This window comes from Emydura macquarii, unplaced genomic scaffold (assembly GCF_026122565.2).
Source record: "Emydura macquarii macquarii isolate MOO-44397 ecotype Brisbane River unplaced genomic scaffold, CSIRO-AGI_Emac_v2 contig_3128, whole genome shotgun sequence".
Lineage (NCBI taxonomy): Eukaryota > Metazoa > Chordata > Testudines > Chelidae > Emydura > Emydura macquarii.
Window position 1 is genome coordinate 391,732 of NW_027133265.1, and position 18,009 is coordinate 409,740.

The 18,009-nt window shown below is 42.3% G+C and overlaps 1 protein-coding gene across 2 annotated transcripts in view; it reads left to right on the forward strand.

Moving 5' to 3' along the window:
- Nucleotides 1-18,009, forward strand: part of LNX1 (ligand of numb-protein X 1) — a 111,503-nt gene that overhangs the window by 60,718 nt on the left and 32,776 nt on the right. For both annotated transcript variants that reach the window (XM_067531136.1, XM_067531137.1), the window contains 2 exons: nt 31-186; nt 15,698-15,900. In XM_067531136.1, the coding sequence (XP_067387237.1) occupies nt 31-186; nt 15,698-15,900 (359 nt within the window). The remainder of the gene's footprint in view (nt 1-30; nt 187-15,697; nt 15,901-18,009) is intronic.

The following is an 18,009-nucleotide window of genomic DNA, read 5'->3' on the forward strand; positions in this document are numbered from 1 at the left end:
CATCCTGTTTATTTTCTCTCTCTGTTGCAGATCGGCACTTCGAACGTTCCACTATAAGAAGCAGGTCTTTTAAAAAAATAAATCGAGCTTTCAGTGTCCTTCGAAGGACGAAAAGTGGCAGTGCCATGTCCAAGCAGGCTGACCGGGAAAGGGAGAATGTTGAAAACTGTCTTGCCACAGAGGAAGGTAACACTTTGTTTGGCTTGTGTATTTTTCTGTATAACATGATGGGGTAGGTCCTCATTCACATGATTTAACCACCTGGGTCATACAATACTTTTATTATTATTTCTGGATTGTGTGACTTTAGTGCCTGGGAGCCTTAGTCATGGATTTGTTTGTGTTTTTAAAATACTTCATTGTTTTGGGTTTTTTTTAATGTACTGGCCAATTAAGAAGAGGAGGAACTTACAAATATGTGGAATCTGACGTGGGCTATTCTGGCAACACAACACTTACTATGGAGACAAGGGTGGCCTAGTGTTTAAAAAATGGTTTGGAAGTCAGGACATCTGGATTCCGTTATTGGCTCTGCCCCTGACTCAATCTTTGATTTTGGGCAAGCCGCTTATCCAGTGTATGTTTCAGTTTCCCCCTCCATAAAATTTGGATAATGCCTATTACACATCTCAAGGGGTTTGTGAGGCTTCATTAATACTTTTAAGATTTGGAAATCTGCAGATGGCAGGTATTATGCAAATATAAAATATCATCATCAGTGTTCCAGCACTTGTGTTTGATATTTGGTGGCAGATGTATGCTAACAGGGCCAGACAGGTAATGCTATAAGAGCATTGTGCTCTGTCATAGGGATGTAGAAACAAGTTACTATATACTATCTGTTGGTGATAACAGTGAGTGGTGGAAAATAATACTTAGTGCCTGATATACTCAAAGCACTACATAAATGTTAACTACTTGCTCTGCACCATATGCCAACACAGCAGCCATCAGCATTGGGGGAAGTGGCAACATCTTTGGAGTGATGATTGCCTAAATCAAGCTCATTATTTCTCTGCTCTAAACTTCAGCAATAGGAAAATGGCACAGAATTTGTTATCCCCAAATCAAATATTCAATTTCATCTTGCTGTCTGCTTAGGTCAGTGTTTTAAGAAGACAAAGGGTCCAGTTCCCCATTGCACTGCAGTCATTAGCACTTGCGTAGAACAAGTGTAAAATGTTGCCAAGTCAGAACAATAGCATTTTTCACCCCCTTTGCAAGTGTAAATGACTACACAAGGTGTACCACAACAGGGAGCCAGGCCAACATATCTCACAGTTTATTTGCTTGCTCCATGCGGAAAATTCCATTTGGTTTCTGTATTTTCAGTTCTTATTCCACATATTTAGACATTACATTTATGAATTGACTTAAAAGTTGGACTTAATGACAACCAGGTAATTCCAGATGCATAAACCTTTCTCTAAAGATAGTACGATTCTAATCTTTGACCTGCTAGCATCACTGATAACTTCACTGAACCAAGTATATATTTAAAGTTCAAGATTGCAAGCAAGCTTTACAAAACGTCGATTTGCAAAACTCTGGATGGGCTGTTGCACATGAAAAGCCATGTGTGTAATTTGTAATTCAGTTATCACAATGATCACAGTAATCGTTCATTCAAATGTCCAATCATATTTGCTATTTGCATGGACATTACTACAACTGTATGGACTCAAATTCAAAAAAGGCATTCACTTGTGTGATTACAGTTCTGGGAATCTGTCTCTAAATGCATTTTGGAAACAAGCATATAAACAAATAACTTGCAACGATTCAAATACATCCTGAATATGAATCTGTGATTTTGATACTTGACAGTTCATTACAACAGGTGCTTTGTGTAGTAGAGGTTCCAAGGTTCTCGCCCGTCTCTCTCCTCTTGCTGGAGGAGAAACTGAATACAGTTCTTTCTGAAACAGTTGTAATCATTTTGACAGGCAGCAGAATACTCCAATTCTGAGTGGGTGTGGGGGCTCCTTCAGTTGTTCTTCGTTGTCTACAGTCTGGCTCTTGTTAATTGTGCTGTCACTGGGTCACACTCTGGAGATGGTTGGAATCTGATAGCCAAACAGGGCACAGATCTGCAGGCAGGGTTTAAAGCTTGCTGAGATTCTTCCTGCTTTGCTGTGGCTATGTCTACACTGCGGAGTGAAGTCAATTTTATTTCAGTCAACTTTCACCTGCTGAACTTAAGAAGTCGGAGGAGCGTGATCACACCACGTGTGTTGTGTCGGGGACTTGCGTCCCCACCAGCCACGCTTGCATTGATAATCAAAGCAGTGCACTGTGGGTAGCTATCCCACAGTGCAACTACCCGCAGTGCCTTTTGGGAAGGTTGTCGTCCTCCCATGATGTAATGTGCTCCCTTCTCCCTTGTCCAAAACAAACAGACAAATGTTTTCTCGTGCCAGTTTTCCAAACCCGTCTCTGCCACGTGCACACCATTGCCGGAGAGGCATGGAGCGAGCTCAGTTGTGCACAATAATTATGAGCATCACAAATACCTCACCACAACTTATCCGGCAGTATTTTCAAGGCCGAGACAGGAGCTGCAGCACAAAAAATTGTGATGTTACTGAAGCCACCCTGCTACAAGCCATAGAATGAAACAATTCCCTTTTGCTGCATGCTGTCACACACCATTTTCAGTCGGTGAAGCGCCTCTTCTGGTCCCAGGAAACAAGCACTGACTAGTGGTATCGCATCGTTATGAAGGTGTGGGATGATGAGCAGTGGCTGCAGAATTTTTGTATGCAAAAGGCCACTTTCCTTGAACTTTGTGCAGAACTGTCCCCAGCCCTGAAATACATGAATGCTCGCTTGAGACAGTGGAGAAGCAAGTGGCCATTGCTCTGTGGAAGCTAGCAACCCCAGACTGCTACCGGTCAGTTGGGGATCAATTCGGAGTCAGTAAATCCACCATGGAAGCTGCTGTGATACAAGTGTGCAGGGCTGTTAATAGACTTCTGCTAAGAAGGGTAGCGACTTTGGGAAATGCGCATTACATAGTGGACGGGTTTACCACAATGGGGTTCCAAAACTATGGGGGGGGCCATAGATGGCACTCATATCCCTATCTTAGCACCGAACCACCTTGCTAGAGTACATAAACCGAAAGGGATACTTCTCAATGGTATTGCAGGCCCTTATGGACCACAGGGGACACTTCACTGACATCAATGTTGGGTGGTCTGGAAAGGTGCATCTTTAGGAACTCGGGTCTGTTCAAAAAGATGCAGGCAGGCACTTTCTTTCCCGACAAAAAAATAAATGTTGGTGACATTGAAATGCCAATAGTGATCCTGGGGTATCCTGCCTGCCCCTTCTTCCACTGGCTAATGAAGCCCTACACTGGGCACCTGGACAGGAAGAGGAGCATTTCAATAATAGGCTCACTCGGTAAGTGCAGAATGGTGGTAGATTGTGCATTTGGCCGCTTAAAGACCCAATGGCACAGTTTGTTCACTAGGCTAGACCTCAGTGAACGCAACATCCCAACTGTTATCTCTGCCTGCTGTGTGCTCAGTAATGTGTGTGAAACAAAAGGGGAAAAGTTCCCGCTGGTTGGGTTGTGGAGGCTGATAGGCTGGCCGCAAATTTTGAGCAGCCAGATACCAGTGCAATGCTGAGAGCCAACTGCAGAGCGCTGTGCTTCAGGGAAGCCTTGAAACCCCATTTTGCAATGAACCGCAGTAATTTATGTCTCTGTCACTGCTGTCCCTTCCCTTCCCATTCGTCCCCTCGCACCATTGTTTCCCTCCCCCTCATACCTCGCCGACAATCCCCGAGCTCTCAATGAATAAAGAGTAATGTTTTTTAAAGCAGTAAAGTTTTATTGGTGATCCGTTACAGTAAGGGGAAAGGAAGATAATTTAACATTCTCATAAGGCTGTTGGGGGATCCAGAGCAAAGTATGACTGTGCAAACAGCAAAGCACGCACATTCCTGGTTCTTAAAGGGACCATCTCCTCTTTCTGCTCCCCTCCACCGGCATGGAATGGAGCACTTATTGCACCCTGTTCAACCTCTTCCTAGAGTGCTTGGGGGTGGGGGCTGGGAAACAGCTTGTCAGCTAAGCATTTTGCAGGGGCTGCAGAAGGAGTCTGTCCTGCCGCTGCTCTTTCTGGAGCTCTACCAGATGCCTCAGCATATCAGATTGATCCCTCATAATACCCAACATCTCCTCTTGCATTGCACACTCCTGCTCCTGGGCTGATTTTTTGTTTCCATGTCCATGTTCAGTTTTTCTGACAATGATATCCTCCAGGCTCTGAGCTTTGTGTCAGCAGCTGCGGAGACATTCATTAGTTCGTTGAACATGTCATCCCAAGTTGGTTTTTTTCACCCTCTAATCTGGGAAAGGCGCTCTGCAAGAGTAAAAGCTGGGGTAAAGGTCAAGCTGTCCACTGTAAGGCAAGAAAAGCACACAGCTTCCATTGGTAGCTGGTCCATGGACGAAAAGCAACGTTACAATATAAAAAGAACTCCCCTTCATATTCACAAGGCAATTCCAGGCCCGCATACCAATCTGTACTATTGAACAGGTTGGAGTGGCATTCCAGCCATGGTAAGTAAGGGGAGTCTCTGTAGCACTAAATTCCTCAATCCACACTTAACCAAGGCGCAGGATCATTGGGCTCCCCTTTACCATCCCAAAGACTGGTTTGGGAGGAGGTGGTCGAAAGGGATTGGAGGAGGGTGTGGGTGAAGTGTCGCTGGTGAAAACATAGGGGCACCCATTCTTGGACCCCTAATATCCAGGAAAACAATATCATAGCTAGGAATTGTGTGTTGAGGCCCAGGACAATGTCCATGGCAGAGGAATAACACGCAGTGACTATATTGGTCAGGTGCTGTAAACTTGCGCCATCTTCCCTAGGTGACCATGTTGATATCAGTCTCCTGAGGGTAACACAGGCAGAAAGGGAAGATTTGCTGCAAGCATCTGGGTACAGGCCAGGACCTTATGCTGCTATGCTGTATTCCATAATGATGCCTGCTCATTTAATAGCAGAGTGGTGGGGAAAAGTTTCCTACCATGGTGAAAGAAATAAGGCTGCCCTCCTCAGAAACCTTCTGCAAAGGATTGCAGAATACCTACATGAAAGTTTCCTGGAGATATCCACTGAGGATTCTCAGAGCATCCCTGTGCACATAAATAGTCTGTTCCGGGGATAACCCTCTGCTTAAATGGACCAACACCCAGGAAGCCCATCCCCACGAACACACAAACTCCTTTTTTCGCAGAAATAAGAAACTGGACTTGGGCTTTAACCACAGAAATACGATTTGCTATACACACTCACCAGATGTTCCTTCCCCACCATCTCGGTCAGTCGCACTGTCCTGCATATGGCTGGACTGCTCTGGGGTAACAAACAAGTCCTGGCTCTCAGGGAGATTGGATATTCCACTCACCTGCCCCCTGTTCTCCTCATCCGTCTCATCCATGGAGTCTTCCTCATTCATCCTGGACTGGGATTCTATGGAGGTATCTATGCTGCATGGTGGTTCAATGGTTGGGTCATTGCTGAGAATTGCATGCAGCTTCTCATAAAAGCAGTCTGTCTTTGGTGACAAGCCAGAATGACTGTTTGCCTCTCTGGTTTTCTGATATGCCTGCCTCAGCTCTTTGATTTTAACACGACACTGCTGCATGTCCTTGTTGTGTCACTTCTGCACCATACCGTGCGATATCTTCTCATAGAGATCCAAATTTCTTTTGCTGGCTCTGAGCTGAGCCAGAAGAGACTCTTCACCCCACAAGCGGATGAGATCCAAGACCTCAGGTCAACTCTATGCTGGAGCGTATTTGGGGCGTGCAGTCGCCATGGGCAGCTCAGCTACAAAGCTCTCTCCATGCTGACCAAACAGGAAATGGGAATTCAAAATTTCCTGGGGCTTGAGGGTAGGGGCTGTTTCCTGTGCACGTGGCCATAGTGTAGCAGAGTGCGAATGTCCAGAGCTGTCACAACAGAGCGTTATGGGATACCTCCCAGAGACCAATGACATCGATTTACATTGCGTTCTGCCTACACTGACCCATACAATTCTATTTCAGCACTACGCTACTTGCAGAGATGGTTTTATAAAGTCAAATTTTACCGCGATTTAGGTCAGCGGAAGTGACATTCCAGTGGAGACGCATACTTTATGTGGTCAACGGAAGCCGTGTTCCGTCAACCTACATTGTCAGTGTAGACCAGGCCTTAGTCTTTTATCCTTTTGGAGGAGATTTTATCTCGTGCAGAATGTGGTGCTGTGTAGGAAGTGATGCCCTTCTCTTAGGGGCCCATTGGCTTCCAGGCATTGCCTCATATCATCCGGGATCATCCTGGCTGGTAAATATTTGGATGAATTGAATCTTGGCAGGATTCAAGATCTGGCTGGCTTTACCAAAATTATATTTTGTTCCTCATGCTTTCACAGAGGTCAGCAACAGTTCAGATGGCTTAGCTGCCCCTGTTTTAATTTTTTTTCTGTAGTTATCAACTTCAGTTCACTTTATTTCTAGACATAAGTCCTGTGACACTCCATGTTTAGTCAAAATGGGATTCAAAATACCCGATTTTTCTCCTGTGCTGAGCAGTTCTCAGTGCAGGAGACACTGGGGCCATGAAGAAGCCAGTTATGGTTTGATTCTCAAGCTGCCTCAGCCCAAATTAGAACAGCTTAGGGGCTCCTGTAATTTATGACAGCGTACTTTGGTCCCCAAGGGACCATATACCAGCTATGAATTGTTGTAGCAGAACTGCCTTCTGCCCTCTCCTCTCCTCTTTCCTTCCTGCCTCTAACATGCCCTCAGTCTCTCTCTAATGGAACAGCACCCACCTCTTGCTCTTGCGAGCACCCCCTGCTGGGTGTGTGTGCCTGCACTCTTAGTCAGTGGTGACCCCTGTTGGTGGTTTTCCAGGTGGGTTTTCAACAACTCAGCCATCTGGCCAAGTCACACACACAGCCTGTATGTGAAACAAACAGACCCCTTCTGGGGTATACAGTCCAACAGGGACCCTATCCCAGTAGCCCTTCATTGGCAACGTCACTGTAGCCCTACCCAATCTCAGTCTTTAAATAATCTCAACCCTGGTAAGGGGCTGTATGCCCAAGCTTCCTCCCTGGAGACACTGTCTTCCTGTAGCCCTCCCAGGGCTAGTCCTTAATCAATCCCACTTCCCCTTCTAGGCTAGCCTTCAAATAGTCTCTCGATTCTGGTATAGGGCTATGCCCCCAGGGCTTCCTCCCTGAAGACTCTTCACCCTTTCTGGCCTTTCTGTCCTCAACTCTTCTACCTTCAGTCCCAGCAACCCATCAGGAGCTCCCTCTTCCTCCCCCGGTTCCTGCCAACAACTTATCTGTCTTTGGACCTACTGCTCCTTCAGCCAGCCAGGAACACAGTCCTCACTCTTCCAGCTACAGGCAGCAACTGACTGTCTCCACCTCTGCAGCTTCTTTTATATGGCTCTCCTGGGCCCTGATTGGCTGCTCCCTGGCGCCTCTGTCCAAATGGCTGCTTCCCCTCGCAGCCATTCTAGGCAGCCTGAAGGACTTCGCTACCGCTGCTTTCTGGGACAAAGTGTGGTAGATCACGAGGCCTCCAGCGAGCACCTCTATGCCTAATACACCCCATCACACTCCCTCAACCATGTCCCTTATGCCAGAGTGGTTTGGAGATTTGGCACAGGAGATGAAGTTGGCTCTGCCAGCTTTACACTGTCACATAGATCTCCTTTATTGGTGGTATTCTTCTCCAAATTATTCAATTTCCCCAGAGACAGAGGGTCTGCCTCTCCTTTTCTTTACACCAATGTAACTCTATTGACATCAGTGAAGAGTCGCCTGATTTATGCCAGTGTGAGGGCAAAATCAGGCCCAAAGTGTTCATGGTTTTTATGCCCATGCCATCTGAATAGCAGCAATCAGGCTGAAGTAAACATTTTTGATAATGCCATATTACTTATTAAAGGTGAGCCTTTTTGTAAGGGGCTGTCATCCGTCTGACAAAAACTGAACTGAGTTTGTATTATTTATGTCCGTTGTGGTGATCTGCTGGTCTGTCAGAACTCCTTTGTCTGGCCTGGTTTTAGGGTCTTTGACTATCTTGTTTTTCTGTGCCTCAGGTACAAGGTCTCCAGGAATAAGGGACAAGAACCTCATTTGTGTTGCTTGCACTTCCTACTGCCACACAGCATGAACAGCATTTAATATTAGAATAAAATTACCTCCTTGCCATAGCCCTTGTTGTCTTGTATAGTCTCCTGTATATTGGGGTCAAATATCATCACTGTGGCACTGTTCTGATATTGAGAAACCGGTAGACTAGCTACTGTGTGCCTGAGGTGATAATATATACTCATCCTCAGCATGCTTTTCATTCAGGCGGAAATAGGGAAATAGTCTTGACTCTGTTTAGCTTGAGATCTTTATAGTACTGCCCTTACACAGTTCTTTCACTCACCATGGACGCTGATACATTTAATAAATATTAAACAATGCTGGTTGCTTCTCTAATCTCATTGTATTATGGCATCCTAGAGGCTCTCTTAGGAGTTTAATGATAAACTATAGCTGGAGCTGGTAGTGCCACCTAACGCTAAGATTGCCTACCTCTGTAAGTCCCAGTTTTCCATTGTAAGCCCCAGTTTTCAGTTGCTGATAACTTTGTCAAACCCTAACCCTTTAAGCTAAAACATTGTATACTTGCTCCCTGCCTCTGTTTGAATTTTTCTGAAAGTTTCAGCAAAAACTGTTCATTGTGCAAGATGGAGGAAATGCTTTAAAAAAAAAAAAAAAAAAAAAAAAAAAAAAAAGAGCATAAATACTGGCAAGTAAACTGGATTTTAATAATTCTTTCATTTTTAAGAATTTAACATATTTTCTGGCAATATGGGCAAGGAAATGTTTGTTTGCAATGTGGTATCCAAGCTGACAGTGTTTAAATGAGAATTGTCTAACTCGTAGGACACAGAGTCTAATAAATAGTTTCTACTTCATCCCTGAAATGCTAAGAGAGTCTGAAAATAAATGGCTTTTCATTTTGAGAAGTGAAACAAAGTGTTGGGGGGTTGGAGCAGCCTCTCCAACTGTGTTGCATTTAAGATGTAATTTCCTATGACTAGGTCTGTCACCGTGAGTTACTTCAACAGTCGACTTACATGATCAAGTACCTATGAGCAAGGCAGTAACAACTATGGTGTGTCCCACTGATATCTATCTATTCCTAGTTTGGCGTCACTTTATTTATGTTTACTTCTGTCCAACAGAGACATATCTACTCCTCATTCAAAGCAGTCTACAGTATTGATTTTAAACCAGGTAGGGCTAAAACTAACTGTGGGAACAGGCATTTGGGTCTTTCCCTTTAACAGGAACCCACGCTAAGGGTTTTAAGTATCTCTCATTAGATATTTTAGGAAGCTGTGTCGTAAAATAACTGGATATTTTGATCGCTGAATGGCATTACCTGCTGTTTTAGATGGGATGTGTTCTGCATTGCAGCATTTTTGTAATTGTACTGGAATTATTTATTAGTAGTATTGTGGTAGAACCTAGAAGCCAGGACTCCATTGTGGTAGGTGCTGGACAAACATAGAGCAAACACTTCCCCACAGCAGATGTATCTTGGCATAAGGGTGTGTGGTCTGATTGTGGTCCCTCTAGCATTCTCCAAAACTGTCCCAGTAAGGGGGGAGGGGGGAATTAAAGAGAAACTGCAGTGTTTTATAAAAGGCATAAGAATAAAAAGGTGAGTGAATAGTGAGCGGTCATCTTGACAATCTCAAGAGACTAAGGTAGGCCTAAAAAACTTCAGGTCTCATTGGAAACCACTGAAACTCAGACAACTTCAAAGCTGTTTTAAGGTAAAGATTAAATTGGTTAATTTAAACTCATTGTTATATTAACTGAAACATTTTTTTAAAATGGGCTTTACCTTAAAAGAACTTTAAAATAGCTGATTTTCTGAATTTTTCTCATTGTCTGTGTCTCACGAGGCTTGGCTGCCTCCTAGGGACTGCAGTGCTGTGGGTGACACCCTGCAGTGAGGGCCACATCTTACCCTTTCCTGCTCAGCTGCAGAGGGCAGTAGAACTGGTGTGGACACCGCCAGAAGTTCTGCCTCCTTGTACACTGTGGAATTGCAGGGGCTCAATACAATTGAGTTGCTAGCAAGACTGTGGGCAGGCTGGAGTAGGAGTGCTATAGGGGTGAGAAAGAGCTTTAGGGAAGTAAAATCCCCTTTTCAAGTTCATGCCTGTGAGGCTTGTTGCATGAAGAAAGGAAAGGGGTTTATACAACCAAAGAAAGAACACCAAAAAAATCAAGTTTATTCTAGAGGTGGGCCAAACCCACCATGTGGAGTCTAACCCCCTTTCGATAATTTCTAATTTAAATCCACCACAGCAGATTGGAATTTCTGGTTCTGTTTTTGCCAGTTCACTTTCAGTTGTAGCCAAAATCTCACAGAACAGCTGGTGGAGATCTCATAAGGATGGATCTTAAGCGCTCTGATTCCATGGTGATGCACAAGGTATAAATACCTAGAAAAAGAGTAATCCTGTAGGATTTCCACCATTTGACATAAATTCCTGTTTTAGCCTGCCTGTGCACAGCAAGAATAGAATATAAAAGGAAAATGTGATTACTGACCCAGATAAAATCTATAAGATCTTAAACAATCTTATTATCAGTCCTACCAAACCTTCTTTGAGGAAGGAGGAAACTGGAGGAAACCACAGAAAACGTTAGATGTTAAAAAAGGTAAAATCCCTAGAGTATAGACTATTTTACTGGAGAATTAGGAATGATCAATATTTTTTTTTTTCAATCTCCAAAGTGACTAAAAATCATTAAGAAAATCTAACATTAAAGCAGGTTACAAAAGATAATGTGCAAGCCTCAGGTAACTCCAGTGTAATACAGAAACCAAACCGGGTTAAACTTGTGTGTGAAAATTATAGAGCTGTGTATTTGCTAACAATTAATTATTAACATTTTTGCTTAAATTCTGGAAACAAGGAAAGAAAATGGTGGCGTGCACTTGCATTGCCTTATTTAGGTGAGTAGTCCTTAGTCATGCAGAGAGACCCATTGACTTTAGTGAGCTACTCGTGTGAGTCAGGCCTACTAGCATGAATAAAGATTTGCAGCATGGGATGCAAATTGTATTTATGATTCAGTCTGATCAAGATGGATTAAAACCTAATAGCAGAAATTATCCAGTGCTCATCACACCTGATGTCAGAAATTAAACTAACAGGATATTTCACTAGCAGCATTTCAGTAGGTGCATAAGAAGTACATGAGTTTGTTAAATTTGAGCATTGAACTTGTGCTTACGTTAAGTTGCATACGTTTGAAGGACATAAAATCTCATATAAAAATCCTGTAGCTAAAGTACTAATGAACTCTGAGTCCTACATCTTTTCAGGTGAGCAGAGGTACTGTCTTAAACAGGGATGGCCGTTCTCTCCTGTATTATTTAAAACTGTAATGTCAATAGTATTACATGCTGATATCAAGGAATATTTCTTGAGGAAGAAGTAAGTACATCAGATATTTCTGAACGCAGATGACCTTTTATTATTATTGACAGATTCAGAGTGCTCCATACCATTCCCGATGAAAAAAATACAAGAGTATGGAGAAAAATCTGCAAGCAGAGTCACCAAAAACAAGACAGAAAGTTTACTTCTTTCTAGATTCTGCCGTTCAACGATATGTAAAGACTGGAAATGTATATGGGGAAAGAAAGGTATGAAATACTTAGGGGTTTTCCTGCTCTGGAAAACCTGCTGAAAGAGGATGCGGGATAATTACTTAATGAAGAATACAATGAAGACTGGGATAAATGGGCGGCACACAGATTAAGGCTCTGACCCTGCCACTAGTTGTGTGTGATGCATAATTTGCACCTATGCAGAGCCCCATTGAAGTTAGTGGGACTCTGTTCAGGCACAGGCATCCACCCATATGCAAGCAGTTGCTGGATCCAAGGGCTAAGACTCTTTTGGATAAAATAAATATGTTAGAAAATTGAAAGGCCATTCAGTTTTTTCTTGTCTATTACTATTTAAAAGAGGTAAAGTACATTTTAATCCACCATTTTCATAATTTATATGGACAGTGATGTGAAAGTGGGTAATAGATTTGTTCTTCTGAAAAAGGAGCCTAAGAGTACATACTTTATCAAAACAGCAGCTAATTTTTAATGTGGTACAGTTCAGACAAACATATAGCTGTAAACCCTGGCTCAAAGTAAAAATGGATATTATGAATATAGACCATTCAAGAGAGCATTAAAGAAACCATCAGCCAAAATAAGGTTGTTTAATCCAGTTGTTTCACCTGCTTGACCAGTGTGGGCAGAAGTGTATACTTTTTAAAAAGAGCATTCTGTATTTTACAGGATGTTTTTTACAGGCATCAAATGCACACAGCTGGGTGTAAGAGGAACACCTGTGGAATTGGTGACTGGCAAGAAAAGAGAAAATTCTTGTGGAGATTTCTTTGTAGATTAGATTAGATTTGTAGAGTAGATTTGATCAGAGTAAAAGCAAATTAGATATTAAAATTCTTCTTGGTATACCTGCAACTATGATTCTGTAAAAGTTTGTAGTGGAGGACAGGAACATGCCACTGAAAGGCTCAATAGGTTACAAAAATACTATACTTTATACTTAAAAGCATCAAATACACATGAAGCCAAGAAATGAAACTATATAACTATAGTTTCTGACTCACCATAGGGAGACTCCACTTTTATGCTAGTACAACAGCTGAAATCTACAGTGAGACTGGTGTAAAGCTGGAATAACATAGTGGTATATCAGGCCCATAGAGTTAAACTGGTCAAGAAACTAGTCAGTACAATTATATAACTAGAAAAGGTTCTGAGATTAAGAGGCAGAGACAGAGTCTGATAAAATCAAATGGTACAATTTCTTAGACGCCGTAACAAGTCGCCATGTAATGTGAAAGTCAAGCGGTGTTTTGAGCAGCTGCATTAGTCATACTACAAGGATTCCATTGGCACCGAGATAATACAGTGATGAGGGCATGAAAAATGCCTAGGACAGGCAGACGAGATGGCTTACTGAGGTGTTTAGGTATAAGGAAATATATTAGGGTTCTGTTTCTCATTTACACAATAGTTCTTTACACCTGTCAGTTATACACCCACTTGGCTGAAATGAGAATCAGGCCCTGAAAGTGTGGGTCCTTTATAAAAACATTTGGGGCCAGATTCAAGAGGTGACTTAAAGTCATTGGGTAAGTTACAATCGGGATAAAACCTGGTCCAAAGAACGTGTGTATATGGCAAAGTAACGTGACTTCCACCTATCTGACATTTAGTGAACATGCAAAACGGAAAGGGGCTGGCGTTATAGCAGAAACAACTAAAAGGAGGGTGTAAGATACTGTAAGATGCTCAGATACTGCAGTGATGAGGCTGTATAATTACCTAGAGTGGTGGTAAACTCTTTCTACTGTATGTAAACAATGAAGTCCAAGTCTGTGCTACTGGCAGGTGCTTTTTACAGACATGAAGGAGGAGAGTTTCCTGTCCTGAATAGTTTACAATCAAAGGAGTGGTAAGGGATGCAACACAATGCTACTTTTCTATTTCAGCTTCTCTCTCTCTCTGGTAAATTTAGACTAGGAAATACTGAGCTTTCTGGAAATGCTGTTCTGCTGTAATGCTAGTTAAGTGTTGGCTTTTTTAATGGCAAACTCAGCCCTTTGATTTTAAAAATAGGTCATTACAGTTCTTTGAAAGGAATGATGTTACATTATTTTGTACTTGTGGGTTATTCACATGAGCTCTCTGTTATGATCAAAAGATCCCTTGTGCCAAAAATTCAAAATGCCTTCTTTTATATATGGTGGCTTTACCTCTATAATAGATGGTTTGTGACAGATGAATACATTAAAAAGATACTAAGGCTTGTGTAAAATAATATTGAGCCAAATACCTCCTGAGTGTAACTTCTTTGATTTTACTTGGACTTATACAAGGAATGAATTTGGATCAAAAGTTTTAATACTCCTAAAAGGGAAGAAAATTACAATAACTTTGCACAGACAAATGTGCCATTTGAAAAAGTAAATTTGGGAAAGAAACATACTTCTACTGTAAATTATAGTTAAAAAGATAATACACCTACGCTCAGATCCTCAAGAACAGCAGAGCGCCACACCGTACAGCTGAGGATACAAAATGGTTCTGTGCAATCTGGGGATTTCTTAAGTCAGGTGAAAAATATACCGGCATCAAGGGAAAATAAGATCATTGTTCCCTGCAGATACATTTCCTGTTACTAAGATCCAAAGTAGTTTCTCTCTGTATGGTAAAGTCTTGCTACAGCAAAGTACTAAAGCACAGACTTTAAGAAAGTGAGCAATCCCATGATTTCAGTGGGACTATATATATATATATGCTTAAAGTTCAGCGAATTCTTAAGTTCCTGGCAGAATCGGTCTATGCATTGGGAATAATGCCATAGTACTTTGCTGTAGATGGAGATAACACCATGTAGTAATAACCAGGAAACTCAGCTGCCTAGCTGGACTTGTCCAAAACTAAGAGTCTGTAGTAATGTTTCACTAGGCGTGGAAGATATCGGGGAGATATCACAGCCCCTATCGATGACTTCAGATGCATCTGCCATTTCCACTAAATTGGCTCCATGTAGAGATACATTTAAGCTTGCATTTCTCAATTAGAATTTTAACTAAAGCCTTATGTATTGGATATGGCTGGTTTGTCAGCAATGAGTCATTTTTCTCATGTAGTTGGGCCCGTGAGTTTGGAAAGTCCTAGACATTTGGAGAGAGCCTTGTCTGCCACAGATTCTCTCTGTCCAAGCATGCTGCTTTAATATGGACACTTTGCACACTTCAGTTAGGTGAGGAGCAAGGGATTCCTATTCCAGTGAGTTTGTTTGAGCTCCATACAGTGAAGTAGAAAAGCTCCTGTAAAGAAAATGTCACGTCTTTTGGGTAGCCCAGAGGATCTTGTCATTCCTTTTAATTTGGATATTAGGAAACTTTCTACTTCCTCAGGTTTTGTGAGCCAAGCACTTTCTGTTCTGGTGCTGAAACCCAGACTACTAAATCAATAGTAGGTATTGCTTAGGCAAGCCCTGGACGCATGCTCACATAAGTGAAGAAAGTCTATGACAACAGTTATGGGTTCTGGGCTAGTAGGTTAGGCTGCTGCCCCTGGAGGCTCTTGGTTTGTTTGGTAATTACACACGTCCCTCTAATACAGTCTTTGAGCCAGTAAAGAACTGCCTGGGAAGGGAGGATATTTGAGAGAGAAAGTATCTGCTCCGTTCTCCTAAGAGATTAGAACAAATCACTGCAGTTTTCCTTTAAATACATTTCACCTGCCTGGATCACTCTGAAGGTGCCAGCTGTGTTCTGTTGAATTGTTCTTATGAGTGGGGAAGTCGCAGTTCATCAAGGTAGAAGATGCAAAGAACTGATTTAAAAAAACATTAAAGCTTGAATTTACTAATGAAAGCAATCCCTGAGAAAACAAGGACATCCTTTCCTCCCCTTTAACATAAACCATATCAACTGCTAAAACCTGGTTGGATCTGCTGCAGAGACCTGAAGTTGTGGGGTGCGGGAAGTTTATTAAGCAAAATTATTACTCCAGATAAATATCTTTTTATGTGCATTTCAGTCTTCCCCAGATTATATCACCTGATTCCAGATGGAGAAATCACCAGTATCAGGATCAATCGTCCTGATCCGAAAGAAAGCCTTGCCATTAGGGTTGTGGGAGGCAGTGAGACTCCTTTGGTGCACATCATTATACAACATATCTATCGGGATGGGGTGATTGCCAGAGATGGAAGATTACTGCCAGGAGACATGATACTAAAGGTACAGTCCTGTGGAAATGCCAGGTAAAGGGTTAACATCTTAACAAAGAACAAATCAGTATAAATACATACAGCAGTAGAGATGTAAGACTTATCTGTTTGTGTATATAGAAGCATAACGCATGAAAAGTTGTGTGATTGAACTGCATATTCTGGTGCTTGATATGGTTCCTTCAATCACACAGGCATGTGCTTAGGTGCTGCCCTGAATAGGCATGATTTCCCGAATTGGGGCCTCAGTAAATAAGGATGGATGAACTGAATTGCACAAATAAGAATTGAACCTAACCTTTGCTCAAAACTTCAACCAAACCTTTTTGTGAAAATTACAGATTGGTTTACTCATTTTCTCTTGAGTTTCAGGCCCCTCTGCTCTCTGGCCTGAGGTGGAAGGACCAAAATGCAGTAAGAGAGGGTACTCCTGTGCCATTTCTGACCCAGCCAGGATCAGGAAGTACAGTTCAGCCTGTTCTTGTGACATTTCGAGTCCCACTTCTGGATGAAAGGGGCCTAATTCTCCATTGCCCTGTTTACTGATTGAGACTAGTGCAAAGGGCGTGTGAAACACGACCATTCTGGCTTGACAGTTTTCACACCCCCTTTGCACTAATGACTACACAAGCTGCAGGGCAAGGACAATGAGAGCCAAGATGTTCAGATAAGCTTCTGATAAACAAAACGTTGCTTAACCAAATAGAAGCTCCAAACCTTTAAGTTCTCCCATCACTGTCTGGAGTCTGGTTTAATCACACTACTAGAAATACACAGGTACTTTTATGAACTGGCAGGGGAAGGGAATGTTTAGGGATGTTCACACATTTGAATAAAAGAAAGGTTCATTTTTTTAAATCTTTAATTGAGTTTCAGGGATTATAAAGACTGTTCCAATATTGCGGGTTTGTGTTTTTTAAAGGAAATGTTGTGAATACATTGAGAGCTAAATTCTCACCTGATGCAACCCCCATTGACTTTAATGGAGTTCCACCAGCAGTGAATTTGGCCCTGAAGCTCCTATTGGCTTCTTACAGGCCCAATCCAGTGGGTGCTTAATGCCTTCAGTTCTCATCAACATTGGGAGACTCTCAGCACCTGGCAGGATGAGTCCCTATTTCAGTAGGTGCTTTTTGATAAACAGCTGAGTCAGCTGCCATGGCTGAAATCTATGAGGAAACTCAAACAACTCAGTGACGTTGGCTGTTTCTATAGAAATAGATGAGGGATGGGTAAAAAATGAGGCCAACTGCTTTTAAATGATCTCTCTTTTGAATATTTCAACTGTGGTTTCTGAACAAAGGCTGCAAAAGTGCCATTTCTCTCACAGTGCTTGTGGGCTCTGAGGCCCGCCTGGCTACTAAAATCTATAGTATTTCAATTCTTAAAAGAGAAGAGCAATGGCACAGTGGTACTTAATAAAGACAGTACTAATTCCCTTTTTTCATTGCCTTGATGATTTGAGAATGTGTAGTTGATGGAGCCTCTGTATATTTATACTACAGGATTCCCTCAGAGCTATAACTTTTAACAGCCAGCTTGGCATGCCTCCTTTCACAGTCCCTGTCTAAAAAATCAGGTCGACCCAATTACATTGCTCTGGGGTGTGAAAAATCCACTCCCCTTAATGACAGAGTTAAGCCAACCTAACCCCTGGTTTAGACAGTACTAGATCAATGGACGATTTCTTCTGTCAGCCTAGCTACTGCCTCTTGGGGAGGTGGATTAACTACTGTGACAGGAGAACCCCTCCCATTGCTGTAATGAGTATCTCCATTGAAGTACTATGGCACCAGTGTAGCTGTGCCACTGTAATTGTTTAAGTGTAGACATGGCCTGTCTGTTTTTCTTTTGTCCTGGTCCCAGCTCAGAGTAGCAGAGTTGCAGCATTGCTGATAGTTCAAGATGATAACAGGTTAGCAGGGACTACATTTAGTGGCCACAGAAGCTGTTTACAAAACCACGCCAAGCTGAGTTGTTTTATCCCTGCTGGGGATCATTTTTGTTGCAGTATGGAAACATTTTAAAATGTTTAAACGGCTATGCTATTATAATGTAAAACTGCATCGAGGCTGTTATCTAGTTTGGTTTTTCCTCCAGCAAATTAAAACCCTGCAAA